Source organism: Ciona intestinalis, chromosome 3 (genome assembly GCF_000224145.3).
Source record: "Ciona intestinalis chromosome 3, KH, whole genome shotgun sequence".
Taxonomy (NCBI): domain Eukaryota; kingdom Metazoa; phylum Chordata; class Ascidiacea; order Phlebobranchia; family Cionidae; genus Ciona; species Ciona intestinalis.
In genome coordinates, this window is record NC_020168.2 from 2,419,665 (window position 1) to 2,437,379 (window position 17,715).

The 17,715-nt window shown below is 34.7% G+C and overlaps 2 protein-coding genes and 1 long non-coding RNA gene across 3 annotated transcripts; 2 read left to right on the plus strand and 1 right to left on the minus strand.

The window, feature by feature from the left end:
• On the plus strand, positions 1-292 carry LOC104265513. The gene is made up of 2 exons (XR_717175.3): positions 1-67; positions 121-292. It is a non-coding gene; the product is annotated as an uncharacterized LOC104265513 (long non-coding RNA).
• Positions 286-2,386, minus strand: LOC100185689 (peroxisomal 2,4-dienoyl-CoA reductase-like). Its single transcript, XM_002131619.5, has 8 exons — positions 2,038-2,386; positions 1,852-1,920; positions 1,613-1,730; positions 1,483-1,552; positions 1,298-1,422; positions 1,149-1,242; positions 967-1,071; positions 286-605 (listed from the first exon to the last, which is right to left on the minus strand). Exons 1-8 carry the CDS (start codon positions 2,220-2,222, stop codon positions 394-396), a joined length of 978 nt encoding a protein of 325 aa, XP_002131655.1. The 5' UTR covers positions 2,223-2,386; the 3' UTR covers positions 286-393.
• Positions 2,387-2,656: 270 nt separating this feature from the next.
• On the plus strand, positions 2,657-16,513 carry LOC100176326 (intraflagellar transport protein 140 homolog). The gene is made up of 34 exons (XM_002125412.4): positions 2,657-2,671; positions 2,778-3,024; positions 3,272-3,496; positions 4,020-4,159; positions 4,329-4,471; positions 4,595-4,719; positions 4,794-4,933; positions 5,455-5,561; positions 6,308-6,450; positions 6,698-6,872; positions 7,195-7,298; positions 7,625-7,697; positions 8,152-8,264; positions 8,365-8,492; positions 8,726-8,843; positions 9,122-9,258; positions 9,734-9,926; positions 10,005-10,136; positions 10,375-10,431; positions 10,492-10,637; positions 10,935-11,112; positions 11,166-11,249; positions 11,490-11,596; positions 11,832-11,927; positions 12,361-12,493; positions 12,642-12,785; positions 13,019-13,147; positions 13,431-13,613; positions 13,823-13,926; positions 14,620-14,716; positions 14,895-15,107; positions 15,211-15,377; positions 15,555-15,696; positions 16,100-16,513. The coding sequence occupies exons 2-34, from the start codon at positions 2,878-2,880 to the stop codon at positions 16,322-16,324; spliced, it is 4,548 nt and encodes a 1,515-aa protein (XP_002125448.2). The 5' UTR covers positions 2,657-2,671; positions 2,778-2,877; the 3' UTR covers positions 16,325-16,513.
• The last annotated feature ends 1,202 nt before the right edge of the window (positions 16,514-17,715 follow it).

The following is a 17,715-nucleotide window of genomic DNA, read 5'->3' on the forward strand; positions in this document are numbered from 1 at the left end:
AATTTATGGTGTGGAGGAAACCACTAACGTATTATCCTGCTTGAATACACTCGATCAAAAGAAAAAGGTGGGATTTTGAGAAGGGACCCAAATGTATGTTATCACCCTCTTTATTTTCAGGTTCTTGAAAAGTTTTCTGAAACTGAAAAAAACAATCACCTGAAACGAATGCAGCATCTGCGTGTTGCTTTAACAAATAACTTGGCAAAAGCAATTGTGTCTTAACTGGTTGTCTAATCATTCCCTTATACTGCCTTTTGTATAATCTTTCAATAAAATACTTTGCATTTGATTTGTATGTATTCAATGTTAAGTCTGAATTGGAAGACAGATAAAGTTACTACAATGCGATTATTTATCATTAAAATTAAACAATGAGCTATGATGGTAATATCACATAGAGCTTTTCATCAGCATGTGCATCATGGTTGGATCATTAAAGCTTGTCAACCAACTTCCACCATCAGCCACTAATACTGTACCAGTCACATATGAAGCAGCAGGGCTGACCAAGTACAACACACTGTCAGCAATTTCAGTTTTCTGTCCCCATCGCTGAAGTGGAATGGATTTTTTCATCATCTCTGCTTTGTCACTTTTTCCACCTAAAGTTTAAGATCAATATAAGAGTTTAATTTGTTTAGCAATTTCCAATACAGATTACATTTGCTAAAAAAAGGTAAAAAATTGTGCTTACAGTTGGTTAGCATGCATGCCTCTAACTAAAAGATTCTGGATTCAAGGCTGGTAGCTGCTACTATTGTGACCGTATGTCTTCTTGGGCAAAACACTTAACGATGTATGCTCCAATCCAGTTGGCAAGAATGGGCTGTCCAAACTATCAGCCATACAATATACATAAAAAATAATTAACCACAAAGTTACATACAAGGTAACTTGTTAGCGGGCACGTATGAATCAGAGCACTCTTGTTAATATATGATTTTTAAAAGTTGTTAAATTCACCAAGTTTTGCCATTCCAACAGTTCCACCAATAGGACCAGGAGCAATTCCATTAATTCGAACACCATATTGTCCCCATTCAGCAGCCAAGTGCTTTGTCATTGTATCTGCAGCATTGAAACAATTTTAGGGTAACTAATATCAGTAAAAACACTTGGTTTAACAACATGCTTCAATAAATCACCTATTGCTGCTTTAGCACATCCTGCATGTGTCTGCATAACAGTTCCCTTATAACCAAGGGTTGCTGTAATGTTTACAACACTGCCCCCATTCTCCTGTGAACAAAAACTATTTAAATATTATGTTGTATGGAACTAGTCATTACATCACCTTGAAATAATTATCAAAGACAGACTTCGTCACATTAAAGGTCCCATTTGTATCTATTTCCATAACCGTTTTAAATGCATTTGCCGACAAGGATTCAGCAGGGCACAAGAAATTTCCAGCAGCATCTGTTCAAAACCATTAGTTATATAAAGCTGTAGGTTTCTTTATGTCAAAATATCCCATACTGTTAACCAGGATATCTAGCTTTCCAAAATGTGAAACAATATTCTTCACGGTTTGATCAACTTCTGCTGGCTGTGGAAGAACAGATCATAAAATCTAAATATTAAACTTGGCACAAGTTAAAATATTTACATTTCTAACATCCATTTGTAAAGGAAAACATTCAACACCAGTAGCAGCAGTCAATTTATCAGCAGCTTCTTTAACTCTTTCTATTTTTCGACTTGCAATTGCCGTCTTGCATCCATGTCTGACAACAGGAAGATTGGTTATATTGGGTTAATTTAAACTGTGTAGTCAAATAGTTATTATCCTAACATTTAAACAATGTTATTTTAAAGGATTATGACCACATCAACACAATTTCCAACCTCATAAATATTTCAGTAATTCGGAAACCGATCCCTGATCCCCCTCCAGTAATAAAGGCCACTTTATCTCTGTATAAGAAAAGGTAATGCTTAAATCAAAAGAAATTTGATTACCTAGGAATATCATAAATACGGTATATGAAAAAAATAACCTTAATGTAGATATGAAACTATACCTATACGTACTTGAGCAAATCAGGTTTAAAAACGTAATTGTAGTCTTCCAAACAATCGTCTCCATTTGCTTCAATGTTTAAATTTCTGGTTGCCATTGTTAACTGTGGTGTAACTTTTGTGGCTCTTAATAGATTTTTACCCAGCGGCTGCAACAAATATTCAGTGGAACACCGTAGACAACGAGCGAAAAGCATGTTTATGCAAGTTTAACGCTCTGCAAATAATGACTGTGCAAAATAATGTGTGTTTGAACTGATGAAATCGCTACAATGTTCGCTTTAATGTGTCCAGTAACAACGATTTACTTCTATACAGGTGTTAAAATGCGTGTGTTGATTACATGGATACATCAAATCTGGAAATTCGTGATTCCCCTGTAATAAAGAAACAGAAACCCGAGTGATTGTTTTTTTCTTTATAAACGTTGTCCAAGTTTGCCATCAGTGAAAAACACTATATGTTATGTGGGAACTAAAAATTGTTTAGCGATTTTTTATGTTTTCGTTTTTTTTGACATTTGTTTATGTTTATGACCGTTAACCTGTAATTACGCAGCCCCCTAAAGAATAAAACTTCGCTATGAACAGCTTGAAATAAGATGACAACATTCCAAGCTTCTACCAACTTCGTCAAACTTTCGTTTGTAAGTTAATTTATCTTTAAGACATTTACCTAAATAGGTAACCTAGTTTATGTAAGTCTATGTTTGTTGATATTATTATGAGACAAATGACTTTAACTGTTCACAGATTTCTGCATTGTGTAATTGGATTATCTTTCGTTGATGACGAAGTTCTCTTTTTATAATCGTTTTGCGAATAACTGCATTTAAACAAAGTACCTTTTATAATGGCTTTATATTTTGACTGCCTCTTGGAAAGTTCACCAGGATCGGTGGTGAAGTGCCTTGCCTGGCACGAGCAGCATGCTGTATTAGCAGTGTGTACCTCATTGGTTGAAGATGACAGTGGTGCAGTGAATTTATATGATAAACAGGTAAGGTTTTGCTCCATTGTGGTCATTGGTACCTGTCCAGTTGGAACGATTGTTTTGGCGCGAAGAATATTTATTAATATTTTTTGGACTTTTTGATTAAGTTTCAATATTGCAGTATGGATTTACTTCTAACAAAGCACACGTATTTTTGGCACGCCCAGACTTCATGCAGGCCATTCTTTCCAGTATGGGCTACCATCACACTGAACTTAAATAAACTATGTTTACTTAAATTACTTTTATGCAGGGTGTGAAAGAAAGCAAGACTCCTCTCATGCACAGATCCACTCCCCCAACAACTGCTGCATGGCATCCAACCAGAAAACTTTTAGCAGTGGGTTGGGAAAACGGAGAAGTTCTTGTGTGGAACGACCAGGAGAAGGAATTGCATGAAATACCAAGTCTTCACATGAAAGCTCTTTCCACTATTACTTGGTCCAGTAATGGCACTCGCCTTGCCACTGGAGACAAGGTCTGTAATGGTAGATCTAACTGATAAACACTGCTCAACTTTTATAATTTTACCCTATGGTAATTAAGGATGCACATTATAGACTAGACTGTTAATTACTAAATCCCCTAGAAATCTTTTTCGGAATCAGAAATTTAAACCTTTTTTTATTTAAGGGAGGACATTAATTTTACCAACATAAATCAATTTGTTCACACTAAAATGTTAGTCAGTTTAAAACATAGACTATTTAGTGAAAAATGTCCTGGTAATTAATTTTGAGGGGGTTCTTAACAATTACTGTAGGTTTCGCATTAGCTGTTTTCGCACATAACTTACTGAATAATTATGATCACGTCAGTGTTCATTGGGAACAGACAGCATCTATAGAAAAAGCAAAACAAGCAATCACCCTGACAAAATGTGTCTATGCAAACTAAATAAATATATATATACTTTTTGGGTTGTTTTTGTTCTTGAATTACTTTGCTAGATAATCATATTATACTAATTAATGTTTCTTTTCATATTTACATTGGTTTAGGAAGGTGTCTTCGCTGTGTGGAAAGCTGATGCACGTGGTCGAGTCCAACACAATCCTTTATGCCGACATGATCTTGGAGCTTCTGTGGTTGATTGTGTGGTGAAACAAGGGTTGGAAACTACATCAGATCATGATATTAAGTATTTTATTTTTGGAAGTTTTCAATCTTGTCCCTTAGTAAAAAAAAATAGTCTAAAATTTTATGATGTATCTTGCAGTGTGTACCTCCATAGAAATTTTTTCGGATCTGTCTTTTTAAAATTATGTTTGCACTACATTTTGTTTCAAATCAAGCATTATTCTTTGAAGCATTGCTTACTTGGCAAGAGCTGCGGTGAGTGGAGATGAAACAGCACTCGACATGTTTGCTGATATGAAAAAGTCTGCCAACAGAATCAATTCACGCCCCACGCGCACTGAAGGCGTGACGTTTTATGTTGGATTATCAAACGGTATGGTCTAATGTGTAACTTATCACAAAAATCTATTTATTTTATATTTAAACAAACAGTTCATCCAATGTTAAGCTTGCTTTTTTGAAGGTAAAAGTTATGTATCATGAAAATATTATTCAGGTGGTATTCAGTACATTGATGAAAAAGGATTAAACAATGATTGTTTAAAATTGGACAATCCCATTCAACAGTTGTTATTCAACAAAGAAAAGGATTTTTTAGTCGCGATTTCTACTGATCTGCAGGTAAATATGTTTTCCAAATTGTGTTGTTTTCATAAACTGTGTAACCATCTGTTTGTAACCATCCTATCCCACAGGTAATAAAGATGAAAGTAATGTCTGATGGTTCAACTGAACAAATGGAGAGTGTTAAGTTCAGTGGTCAGGAAGGTAAAGCTAAACTAGCTTGGGCAGGTGGACATCTCCTTGCTGTGGCAACCTCTGACCAATCTTTGCGGTAAATTTACATAAAGTTGATATTTTGTCATTGTGATTACATTAAGGCTAAAATTGTTTACAAGAATAAGAAAAAAAATGGGTTATATGCACTAAACAATGTTACCCTTTGCAATATAAATATATAGTAGGGTGGGGGAGGATGGGACACCTTTTCATTGTATTTTCACGCCCTATTTTTTCAGTAAACAAAGAACATTCAAAGAATTATGAAACGGTATCCTCAACACCATAACAGACCGTTGTTATTTGTTTTAACGCGATTAAGATATTGGGATATTATTTGCTAATGGTGTTCTTTCTTCCCCCACCCTACTATATAAAAACGACTATTTAACAGCCTTGTCTTTAACCACGTTATTTTATTTTAACATGTCCTATTTTTTTATCTGAAAAAAAACAAATCTGAACGATATTACTGGTTACGAAATACGTTTTTTTTAATTTAAAACTTTTCAGTTATGGAAATATGTTCAATAAATATACAAGGTATAACACATTAAATTTTTACTTTTAATTTAGTTTATGGGATTTAGTAAATGGAGATAACTTTGCTTTGCTCTTGGATGAAAATATGGGATTTGAGAAAGGAGAGTCCATCAATAATGTTTCTTATTTTCCGGGCAAAGGTAGATAAGCTTGTTGGTGTGATATATTTAGTACTGTGGGGTAAGATGGTATACGGTTAGCCTCCGAATCACATATTTCCTGACCAGGTTTTTAACAATTAACATATATAAAGGGTGTATATTTTTGTATATTCTGATATTGCAATCTCGTGTTTTCCAAATTTATATTTAGTTAGTTACATTGTTAAGCGGCCAAGTAATTATATTTTGATAAATCGTTTATCGTGTTAGTGCCTTTTTACTCTTGAGTGTTTCAATCATATTTTTTTAGTTTATTTTTTTTCCAACAAACAATTTGTTTATTCTACTTCAAACAACCATATAAGAAAAAAATTATTATAATGTTAACATTAAAATCAAGGTTTTAATCACGATATCTATCTATCATGAAAGTTGGTTCACATACTGGTTTTTTACTGCCGCACCTCACATAATATCACTTCTTAAATAATTTATTGCCGAGAAACCACATTGTTACACGGCAGTTAAATATATATGCATTATTGTCATGTACTTTTTGCTGTGTCATAAATTTAAAGTTTAAATTTGTATTTATTAGGAATCTAAAGTTCTAGTCTAGTTTAAACAAATATGTTGATTAAAGCAGAAACATCAAACATGGAACTGATTAGTGATTATTTTACCTTTTTTACCATCCAAATAAACAACTTAAAATAACCAATCCACCATTCTAGTTGCTTGTTCAAAACATGTTATAATGGTGTGCTAACATTTCACCCAAACAGGCGTTTTATCTGCTGGTACAAGTGAAGGTCGTGTCGCGATGTGGAATTCTGTGGCGACCGGAAAAGATTCCAAAGTTGAAGCTGAAGACAGATGGAAGCTTCAGTCAGCTATTTCGCTTGAAATTCCCTGCAATAGTTTGAAGGTGTTTAGCTGTTATGGATTTTTTTGGATTTTTTTGTCTGATTAAAATTTATGGTTGTTTGCATTGGTAATACAATCATCGCAAATTTCAATACTTGGCATTTGTGAATGTAAAATTATTTTAATTTTTCAAAATATATTTTTTATGTATATACTTTACAGTCGAATTAGATTTTTGGTTTACAATAATACAATGATATAAAAAACATATTAAAAAAATAAAAACAAATCAATTAATATTTTGCCAGTGGTGCCCCAACCATCCAGTGTTAGCAGTAGGAGGAGGGGAGGGAGCACTTCTTCTCACAGAGCAGAAGATGAAGTGGTGTCTCTCCTCAACCATGGTTGCCATACAGTCTGGTCCACGCAGTGTTGCTGTGGATTTTATTGGAAGAAAACCGGAGAAGGAATCTACACTTATAGGTAATTGTCCAAATTTTTAAGTGTATAAACAACGATGGGTGAGAAAATAGGCAATAATTTTGGACGCAAAGTATGGGTAAGTGGGGTTGTGGTAATTGTGGATATACCTAAAACAAAATAGTGTGGTAATTGACCATATACTTAAAAAAGTATTCTATTGCCATTTACAAATATAGATTTTATTTGTTTATATTTAAGGGTTGAAAGTTTTTTGACAGTACATATGTTTTTATATATTTTATTGTTAGCGCTGTTTTTGACTGAACTGTCCAGTTTCCGTATAAAATTATAAATTGAAGTAATCTTTCCTAATTTTGCTCAGGATTAGGCCTATCACCTCAACACTTGAACCAGCCATTAAATCGACCAAGTGGTCACATTGAATTTGAAACTACAATACCATATAATGGAATAGCTGCAGCTTCTGTAAGTCTTGGATATAATTAATAGGCTTATTATTTATAGGTCTATATAAGTTTTTTACCAGATAGTTTCATTTTTTTTTGATATATAAATAAAGTGGTGACTTACTGCCCAAGCAAGGATAAACATTCTGCGGAAGTTTGTCCTGTGTTGCTGTGAGCACGAGTTGCAGATACAGTCAGATGGTGTATTTTGGGAATCACCCATACATAATAGAATAAAAAGATTTTAATTATATTGTGATGCCATGTCAATTTAGCCTGTGACTTTTTAACCAGTTTCATCGTAATAGTATGATCTTGTAAAATGTCTTATTGTATGGTATACAGGAACATATAGCTGTATGGAATGGCAAGCAAGTATCTATGTATGAAATTACATCCAGCGCTGGTATTTTTAAAGGTATGTTTGTTTGAAGATACATCAATTTTACTTTTTCCTTATTAAAGCTTATTTTTGTGTGTGTTTAAACCAATCTTCCCTATTTAACATAATATATACAAAGCATATGATACATACAGATATATATGTTGTCTTAACGGTTCGTTTAATATCTTACTTTTATTGCTTGCTACCATTAAGCAGTGGTTATAGCACTTGCTTTGTAACCAGAAGATTTCAAAGCTTGATGCAGCTACCATTGTTAGCATTTATGGCCCAGGTAAGATACTTAATGGCAAAAGCTACAATTTAGTAGTAATTCCTAGTGAATAATGTATTGACCATATTGCCAGCCACATAAAGCAAGCCCTTATAGAATACCCATGTTGCAATTTCTGATGTTACCCCATCATACTAGGATAATTAAGTTAGATTTGTTAACAAAGTACATCTAGTAAACTTAACATTTAAACAGGGAGCTTTGAATGTGAATCCTCAATCAACGCTTTGCACGATCAAAGTTTGTTTTCAGTGGAACAACCAAAAGACCCAAAAGATCGACCGAAAATACAAGTCAGAAATTTTCAGGTGCACATTTTTTTCTGAAAATTAAATTTCTTGTTCTGGAAAAAATAAACTTTTTCTTGGATGGTTTAAAATTCAAATTTAAATAAATTGTCACCTGCAGGGAACGGTGAAACAGCTTCTCAGTATGCAGGAAAATGAAGGAGGGGTTGATATGATGTCAGTAAATGGTAACTTCATCGTGGTGGGAACTTCTACTGGTTGTATAAAGATTTATGATTTGACTAGAAGGTAAAGTTGTACAGAACACAAATTAGAATTATTAAAACAATAAATGCATTTTCAGTATTGATTTGGAATATGCTCCTTAACAATCATATTGCTATAATTTTGTGCTTTTGTAAAGCTACACAATGTGTGTAAAGGAGCGGGGCAATGGCCCATATAAAATATTCTTCTACAAATTAATCTATTTGCATATATGCAAATTACCTTATAATACATTCTACATTGTTTTACTTTAGAGAAGCAAAAGCTCACAGCAACACAAAGCAACTGAGAGATTTATTACAAGGTTTTGGTTCCTTCAACCAAATGTCGGTTAATTGTGTCGGAAGTAAAGTGGCCTTCACATACAAACATGTAAGAAAATATTTTGTAACTTTTTTATTCAAACTGTTCAATACCCTTTTAGTACATAATTACATAAAATGCCCCTCGTAAACCTTTATGTAACAGTGTAACACCCTCATCTGCACATTCGATTTTAACAATATGAGTTGAAATTACATAGTGGTGCATATTAATCAATAATTCAATTATAGTTGTTTATTTATTCATATATCATTGACTTTGTTTGCTGGTTGGTTTTGGTAAATGTTTTTTTATTGTCTTCATATTTAACACCTTGCACACTTTAGGTAAATGGAGTTCCAGATTTTCGAGTTTTTGTATACGACTGCGAACGTGACAGATTGGAGTTTTTCGATTTTTCCACAGGAACAAATGAAAACGATGATTTTGAAAATGACTCTGGTCCTAAGACAGATATTGAACAGTAAGTGAAATTGTATTTCATCACATTTTAGTGTTGGTGGGTATTTGTATTCATCCATCAACATAGATGATTTAAACAGGTTATTATTTTTTTCTATTATGGGCTGTCTTAATTATGATGGGAACAAGTAAATTGTCTCTGTTAAATGCCCACACATGTTTGGAGTGCACCATAGGTGTAATGCTTTGAGTGTTTGGGGTGACATTTTTCCCAATTTTTAAAACAACATATTGCATTAACCTATGAAGTTTCCTATGTTTGATAACTATGAGTTTAGCCATATTTTGACAAGTCACCCCATGGTTTTGTTAAAAAAATTTAAAATAGTACGGTTACTTCAAAAAGAATAGTCACAAGTTGTGCCAAGGTGCCCTCCCACTACAGAGGCAGGCCACCGATGTCGAAGGTCAACTTCGTTATAGCAGTAGCTGTTTGGTTAAAAAAAGACTTTTCTGATGTTTGTCGTTTATTACAGGAGCAAAGCTGATGCAGCTGCAGAAATCGCAGGTCGCTACCCCATCAGTGTCCACTGGGATGCGATAGAGAGCAGATTGTTGTCGTGCGAAGCGAGAATCACTGATGCGGCACGAAACGAAATCATTGAAGCCGATCGTAAATCTACTATGTCTATTTTGAGCTCAGAATCCAGTATAAATCGCCCTTTACCGGTATTTTAATATTTATTTAAAAATTACAAGTGCTTTTTTAAAAAAAACAAACCTTAATGTTATATTTTTCTACCACAGGCTGAAGTGTTGGTTATATCATTGTTCAGCACACAAGACCATGGGTTGCTGCTACAAGATTTCTATGCAAGGAAAGCACAATATGATCAACTTATTGGGCTCCGTGTTCCGAATTTCTACTTTTCTAAATCTGTGAGTCGTGTAGACAACTGTGAAAGGCAAACCACCTTGTCTTCTTAGGTGTTTTTGTTCTTTTTTGACCCCTAATCTATGTGATATATGTCACACTGTGAGCCTTACTTTAATAGAATATAAAAAAATTAATATAAATGCAAATAATGCTTCAAAAAAAAGGGAAAAAAAAAAAAATTTTAAAGTGTGGTACAATCAAAATTCTGTTTTCTTTTGCTTACCAATATTGATCATACAGACATCCGTGTTGGTGTCAGCAGCGGAAGATAAATCTTCAGAATATGTTTCAGAACAGGTAGAAGGCTGTTGACTCTTAAGTGGTATCGTATATTATTCATTATACTTTGTTTATTAGTCATCAATCTTGCGACAAACGATGCGTGACTTCGTGGGATTGAATGAAAGCGATGAAGCGTCACAAGCGGCCATGCTTAATTTTAGTTATTACCTCACAATTGGAGACATGGATGAAGCTTTCAAGTCAATCAAGCTGATTAAGGGGTGAGAAAATGAAGCAACTATGATGAGCTGTCATGCTAATATTGTAGTGGCTCTTATTTAAATTGAAACGTAATTAATCTTTAAAATTGGAATAAAGAATGAAAAGTAAACTCCTAATAAGTAGCAGACTCAAAAATATTTTATGACAAATGTAAATATATTTGTCATGAGCAGGAATGGCACAATGGTGGCTTGAATACTTTGTTGATATTGCATTAAGAACATCTATGTCACATTTATTAAGAGTCTTCATTGGTTTTGTCTTATCTTTGACTCCACTGGTTTTGTTGTTGTAAGGGCTGCTGTGTGGGAGAGCATGGCGAAGATGTGTGTGAAGACGAGGAGGTTGGATGTTGCAAAGGTGTGTCTCGCCAATATGGGGCATGCAAGAGGAGCAAGGGCGATGAGGGAGGCCGAGAAGGAGCCGGAACTCGATGCACGAGTTGCACGACTCGCACTCGAACTTGGAATGAACGTTAGTTTAATTTTGTAAAGTTTAGGTTGGAAAATTGATTTTATTTGGTGCAGGATGAAGCTGAGCGTTTGTATAAGAATTGTCAACGTTATGATTTGCTTAACGTGTTCTACCAATCTACTGCACAGTGGGGGAAGGTGAGCTGGGGTTGGTTGGGTTGTGTATGTTACATATTAAGGTAATGGGCCAACCATGACCTAAATCTCAGGTCCTATGGCGGCCTCGGCGTAGACCCCACTCTTACAGAATAAAAAACTATTCCTTATGGAAATGCCTAATATAGTATTTTAAAACCTTGCAGATAACAATGTATTATTCAGGAAAAACTAAATAAAACCACAATAATCCAGTTATAAGTTAACTTCATTTTGCATCAGGCTTTAGAAACTGCTGAGTTGTCAGATCGAATTCATCTTCGGACAACTTTTTATAAATACGCGAAACATTTGGAAGCTTGTGGAGATATTGCTGGTGCAATACCTAAGTATGTGTGTCTTGATTAGCTGGTGTTTATATGCAAATTCTTTATTTAAAATGTAAAGCAACGAATTTAACTTGGTTTTATTAAGAACGGCGGCAAAAACAAATCAAAAAACAGATGTGTTTTTTTAATAGATTATAAATTGTTTTTAAAAATTATAGATTGTTTTAAAAAAGTAGATTGTTTTTTAGTTGTGTACAATTTTTTGTATGTGGTGTTCTAAAATATCTTTGTTTAGTTATGAAAAATCTGGCACTCAATATTTTGAAGTCCCACGTATGTTGTTTGATGAAACAGAGATGTTGGAAGCTTACATTATGAAAACAAAGGACAGGTGAGAATTATATGAAAGTTTTATTTAGGGAAAGTGAAATGCAACTTCCAAATTAAATATTGGTTTATTTGTTTAAATTTGACCTAATAACAATAACTACTTAATGCCTTAGATGGTTTATTCTTAGCAAGACACTTGATATTTATTACTACGACCCAGTATTCACACATAGGTTGTCTGGTTTAACAAAAAAATAAATAATATTCTTAACAAAATTGAATCAGTGTTAAATGGTATAAACACCCACAAAGTAACATATATGGTAACCCGAAAGCTGGCTTAAGGTATATCAACACCCGTGTTATAACGACAGTCATTTCCGGCCATGCGAGGATAAAGTAAACTAGGCAGTCTGTTATTACTTTTGAAGTTGCTCTGATTTAAATTGTCCAAGTAGCATGTTTATTTCTCGCTTTAACATAACCTTACATAGGAAACTTCGCAAGTGGTGGGCACAATATATGGAATCCACAGGTGAGATGGACACCGCACTTAAGTTTTACCAACAAGCTGCTGACCCATTATCTCTGGTTAGAGTCTTCTGTTACTGTGGGAATCCAGAAAAGGTAAAAATTTGAATATGCATTGAAGTTTTATGTAATCAGATTTTATATAAAAAGCAAAGCACAAAAAATACAAAATATTTTCTTTTTTTAAATTTTTTTCCAGAAATTAAAAGATTTTTAAATAAAACATTATCTTCTACTTCCCTAGGCTGCTGAGGTGGCAAATGAAACAGGGGACCGTGCAGCTTGTTACCATCTTGCTAGACAATTTGAAAACAACGATGATATTAAACAAGCAATCCATTTCTTTACGAGAGCCATGGCTTATGGAAATGCCATCAGAATATGCAAAGTATGACAGATGTGTATGCTGTTTTTTGTTTTCAATTCTTAACTTGTGAATGTAGTTTTCTAAATTGCTTTTTAATATTTTTAAGAATTGATATTTTTATATACCCATGTAAACTTAATGAAAATGGACTCAAAAATTGGTTCAAATGACAGTTGCTTACTAAGGTCTTGCAGGTTCTCATAACGTACACCTTTACCATTATGTTTCACTAATATTTATTTTACAATCACCAGGAGCATGGGTTCGAAGACCAGCTTATGAACCTTGCATTGCTAAGCACACCCAATGACATGATAGAAGCTGCCAGGCATTATGAGGAACGACCTGACACACTGGATAAGGCGGTTATGCTTTACCATAAGGTGCAGGATTCTTACCTACCACTGTTCTGTAGTTTGTGGCCTATAATTTTTGAGTACAGTCCAGATTTTAGTTATAACATGCACTCGATTGGACCATACAGATAAGGCTTTAAGTTGAACTCTTATTGTTTGGGTTTTGTGCTTATACGTCTCATTTGTTTTGAGCAGTGAGCCACTTTAGTATAAAATGTAGAAACCTTATCTTTTCCTTTTAGTTACTTGGTGAGTTCTGGTACAAAAAAGAAATAACAAATTTAATTTAAGGATATTTAAACTTTTACAGGCTGGCCACTTTTCGCGTGCATTAGAACTAGCGTTTGAAAGCAAACAATTTGGTGCCCTGGAACTTATTTCACAAGATTTAGACGACAGTGCTGACCCAGTTTTATTAGAAAGATGTGCAGAATTTTTCACCGAACATGGTCAACATGAACGAGCCGTCTCTATGCTTGTCGTTGTTAAAAAGGTGAATATAAGACAATATACCGGACTATAAATATGTTGGCATAAACAGAAAACTCTGGCCCAAACCGCAGGTCGCTTGGTTTGTCACTTCATAGCCTCTCATCCTTATAGAATATTTTATTATAAACAACAATGAGTATCATAATTTGTTATTGTTTTATTTTTTGCATTCTTAGTCTAATTTTTAACAAAGAAGTCTTAACGTTTCAGTATGCTGAAGCGATTTCTATTTGTTCCAATAATGATGTTCGTTTGAACGAAGAGTTGGTTGAGAAGTTAACTGTACCAAAAGACTACATGGACCAACACCAACGGTGAGAATTTTTTATTGAATTTTTTTCCTTAAAAAAATGTTACTTTGTTTCGGGAAACCCACGACAGAATGTTTTAAATCCTTTTCTATTTAAATTTAAATGCGGGATTCAGTATTCATATTATTCTGGTGTTGCTCGTTCTTGCATCGTAATGATAGGGTGTTCATTGCTCAACGCTTGATATTATTACCAATGCGTGGCGTGTGCCCTGGGGCACGAGAGTCATTGCTCCAACCCAGTGGTTAAATTGTTCTGATTAAAAAAAAATTACCATAAAAAAATAAACGAAGTTATACACAGGGTAAGTGAATGAAGCCACCTGTGTGTTACGACTGTCGTTTTCACCTGTGTGTTATGACCTCGGTTTCATTCTTTCTAAATTCTTGTCTGGCCCCGATTGGGACAACTGGTAGAAGTGTTATTTATGTACAGTGTGGTCTTGGTGGGGGAAGATGGGACACCTTTCATTCTATTTTCTCGTCCCATTTGGTAGTAAACAATAAACATTCAAAGAAATATTTTACTGTACCCTCACCACTCTCATAGACCGTTGTTAATTGTTTAAAACACATTAGAGGATTTGAACATTATGTGCTAAAAATGTCCCGTCTTCCCCCACCCTCTTATACGTTAGTTGAATATGCTACAATACCTAACATTGCGCACCCCTGTTTATGTTTTTCACACCTACAGGGAACGGTTGTTGGCAAAACTAGCAAGCTGCTGCATGAATCAAGGTGAATATCACCTGGCATGTAAGAAATACACGCAGGCCGGAGATAAGGAAAAGGTACAACACTTTTAGTTTTTGGTGATTCCAAAATAATAAGTTTTATTGTTATTTATCGTCTGTATGTGCTACAAGTTTTGTTACCGTAACCAAAGAGTTAAATAATCATTTGTTGTGTTTAAATAAAAAAATGCACAATGTGATGTCGCCTGCAACTAAAATAACCTCGTTACAACAGGCAATGCGAGCGTTGTTAAAATCAGGTGATACTGAAAAGATCATTTTCTTTGCTGGTGTATCACGATTGCGAAATCTCTACGTAATGGCTGCCAACTACCTGCAGTCACTGGATTGGCGCAAAGATCCTGAAATAATGAAGAACATCATTAGTTTCTATACAAAAGGCCGAGCCCTCGATTCATTAGCAGGATTTTACGATGCGTGTGCGCAGGTACTTAATCTTTTAATCCACTGTGACGTAAATATCTGCTATGTTAATCTTATTTTCATTCTTTTAACTGTCATGGGTTTATTTAATCTGCAATTTGTGCCAGGTTGAAATTGACGAGTACCAGAATTACGAGAAAGCCATGGGGGCCCTTACTGAGGCTTTTAAATGCCTTACTAAGGCAAAGATGGCAAACAAGCAACAGCAAGAAATAAAGATCACTGAACTAAAAGCACGAATAGCGCTCGTGAAAAAGTTTATACAGACACGAAGGTATATTGTATGCATTGGTAATTGCTTTGTCTATCACATAACCTGAACATATAGTCAGTGTGCTTCATTGACAGCAATTACAAACACCTGATTAATATTTGACCAATATCCTTACAGTGTTCTCAATTTTTAAATAAAATTCCCGTTCATATAAATCCCTGACGCTTTTTACAACAGGTTGTTCGACAGTGACCCACAAGAAGGAATAAAACAATGTCATGCTTTAATTAATGAACCTGACTTGGAATCTTCCGTTCGTTATGGTGATGTGTATGGGTTGCTTATTGAGTATTGTGCTTCACAAGACAACAACGACAAGGTAGTTAAATAAATATGCGGCTAATTGCTGCCGGCATTTTATGAGCTCTTATGAGAGTGTATTGTTTTTCCAACCGTTTGCTTTGACTTTTGTAGTCTGTATGACAGCGACCTGAAGGACGTGAAACATTGTTACAAAAATAATAAAAAAAAATGGAAGAGCTCCATTAGACTTAAAATATTACTTATTTTTTTCAGCTTCGATTTTTGTTGTTGTGTAATTAAAACTCCAAAGTTTTACTTATTACAGCAGGCGATTTTGGTTACGCCAAATATGCTAGGTTTTGTAGGTGATTTGGTGTTTTGAGACCTTCTCTCAAACACAGGTCAAGCACAACAGTTTCTGGGTTGAACATGACATACATTTCCACTATATCCCCATTAATGAAAATCCGTGCACATAGGCGTATCACTACATGCAAGAACTACGTGCCCGATTGCCAACCGTCACTCTGTCGTACTTCGTAAACATGAAAACCATTGAAACTGTACATCGGGCTGTGGGAGTTCCGCTTGGTCGGGGTGTGGGGATTGGTAATGGTGATGCGGACAAAATGAAAGGAAACGAAGACAGCGAAGACGAGGTGACTGAGGAGTTGTACGATGGGGGAGGATTTGGTTACAGATAATTTCGTTGCTGCTTTTGTAATCGTCGATATATTTTTTTTATACGATGCGCCAAAAAAATGTATGTTTTTTGACTGCATAGTGCAGTTTAAAAAACGCTTTTGGAAACATTTGTTGTTGTTATTTTGTTACTAAATATTTTCTCAATATATTTTGTAGAATAAATTAAATTGCGCTTTCGGTGATGAGAATTAGTATAGAACTAATTAGGAGAATCTATACGTATATATGTATATAAGCGTAGAAACGGGAGAATTAATGAATGTAGAGACAGGCGCGCTAACCAAAATAGAAAAATACTAACTCTAGCAGAGGTAAGTGTAACAATGAAGTAATTTGGATGTTTGTTTGATTACTGGTAATTATCGTTACAGCATGATGTCATATGTATATATTAGAATTATACATAGTGACGCCAACAGTACAGACGAGAGAAATGTACCTTAAAACGCTGCAAAATGTGTTCAGTAATATTTTGCGTAGGAACTATTTTCACGCCATTTTCGTATTTAAAACACCTCGTACTGTAATTGTTCCGTAACTCTGCAGCAGCGTCTTGGCGCATGCGCAATAGCGATTATATATTATTCGGCAACCCTACAAAAAAAAGTAAAATCGCCTATAAAAGAGCTGCTGTTTTCGTTGTCACCTATGAATTACGGGAGATAGTCAAATTGCAATTATCGAAGACCGCAAGTAGACAAATAAAAAAGATACTGGTTTATAGATAGGCGTGCGGCACCGACAAAAAGTATAAAGTAATTTTTCCAAGATGGAACGTATTTTAGGTTCTGATCAACTCTGCAGTAACTTCGTAAGAATTAGTTGCATGTCAGGTGCAACAAACAGTTCTGAATATTTGCAAAATACAAATAAATACATAAACCAGCTACCGGTTCAAAACGGCACGCGGAAATGGCGAAGAAGAAATGGCATCTCCCGAAGAGGTACAATTGGTGGCATAACGACGTGTTGGAAAAATCAGGATTCGGTTGAAATTAACGACGATGATGTATTTGCCGCTTGCTCAAAGATGTATAAGGGTACTGTCGATATGGGTTGCAATATCGTTCAGTCGCTTCGTGTGTATTACGATGACCACTGGAATTTATACTTTATAAAACGAAATATTCATGCATATTTGCTAGTGGCTATGGACTTTACAGAAGAACTTTATCCGTATGCACGATTTTTAGAGCTGATTCACAAAATAGACGGAACGCAGATCAATGTAGAAAATGGGTCAAACACCAGTTTAAATTGGAAGCTGCTTGTTCTCTTATACATCCTTATAAAACGAGTAGTGTCCTCCCAAATGCAAGCTAAGAACAAACGTAGCTGCAATAGCAGCTTCATTAAAGAATTAGAAGAGAAGATAAAATTATGTTTGTGG

Coding starts and splice junctions, on each gene's coding strand:
- LOC100185689 (XM_002131619.5), bottom strand. CDS start 2,222: ATGCTTTTCGCTCGTTGTCTACGGTGTTCCACTGAATATTTGTTGCAG. Junction 1,731..1,851: donor ATTACTGAAATATTTATGAG/GTTGGAAATTGT, acceptor TCCTGTTGTCAG/ACATGGATGCAAGACGGCAA. Junction 1,553..1,612: donor TACAAATGGATGTTAGAAAT/GTAAATATTTTA, acceptor GTTCTTCCACAG/CCAGCAGAAGTTGATCAAAC.
- LOC100176326 (XM_002125412.4), top strand. CDS start 2,878: ATGGCTTTATATTTTGACTGCCTCTTGGAAAGTTCACCAGGATCGGTG. Junction 8,844..9,121: donor TGGCCTTCACATACAAACAT/GTAAGAAAATAT, acceptor TGCACACTTTAG/GTAAATGGAGTTCCAGATTT. Junction 10,432..10,491: donor CAGAATATGTTTCAGAACAG/GTAGAAGGCTGT, acceptor TTTGTTTATTAG/TCATCAATCTTGCGACAAAC.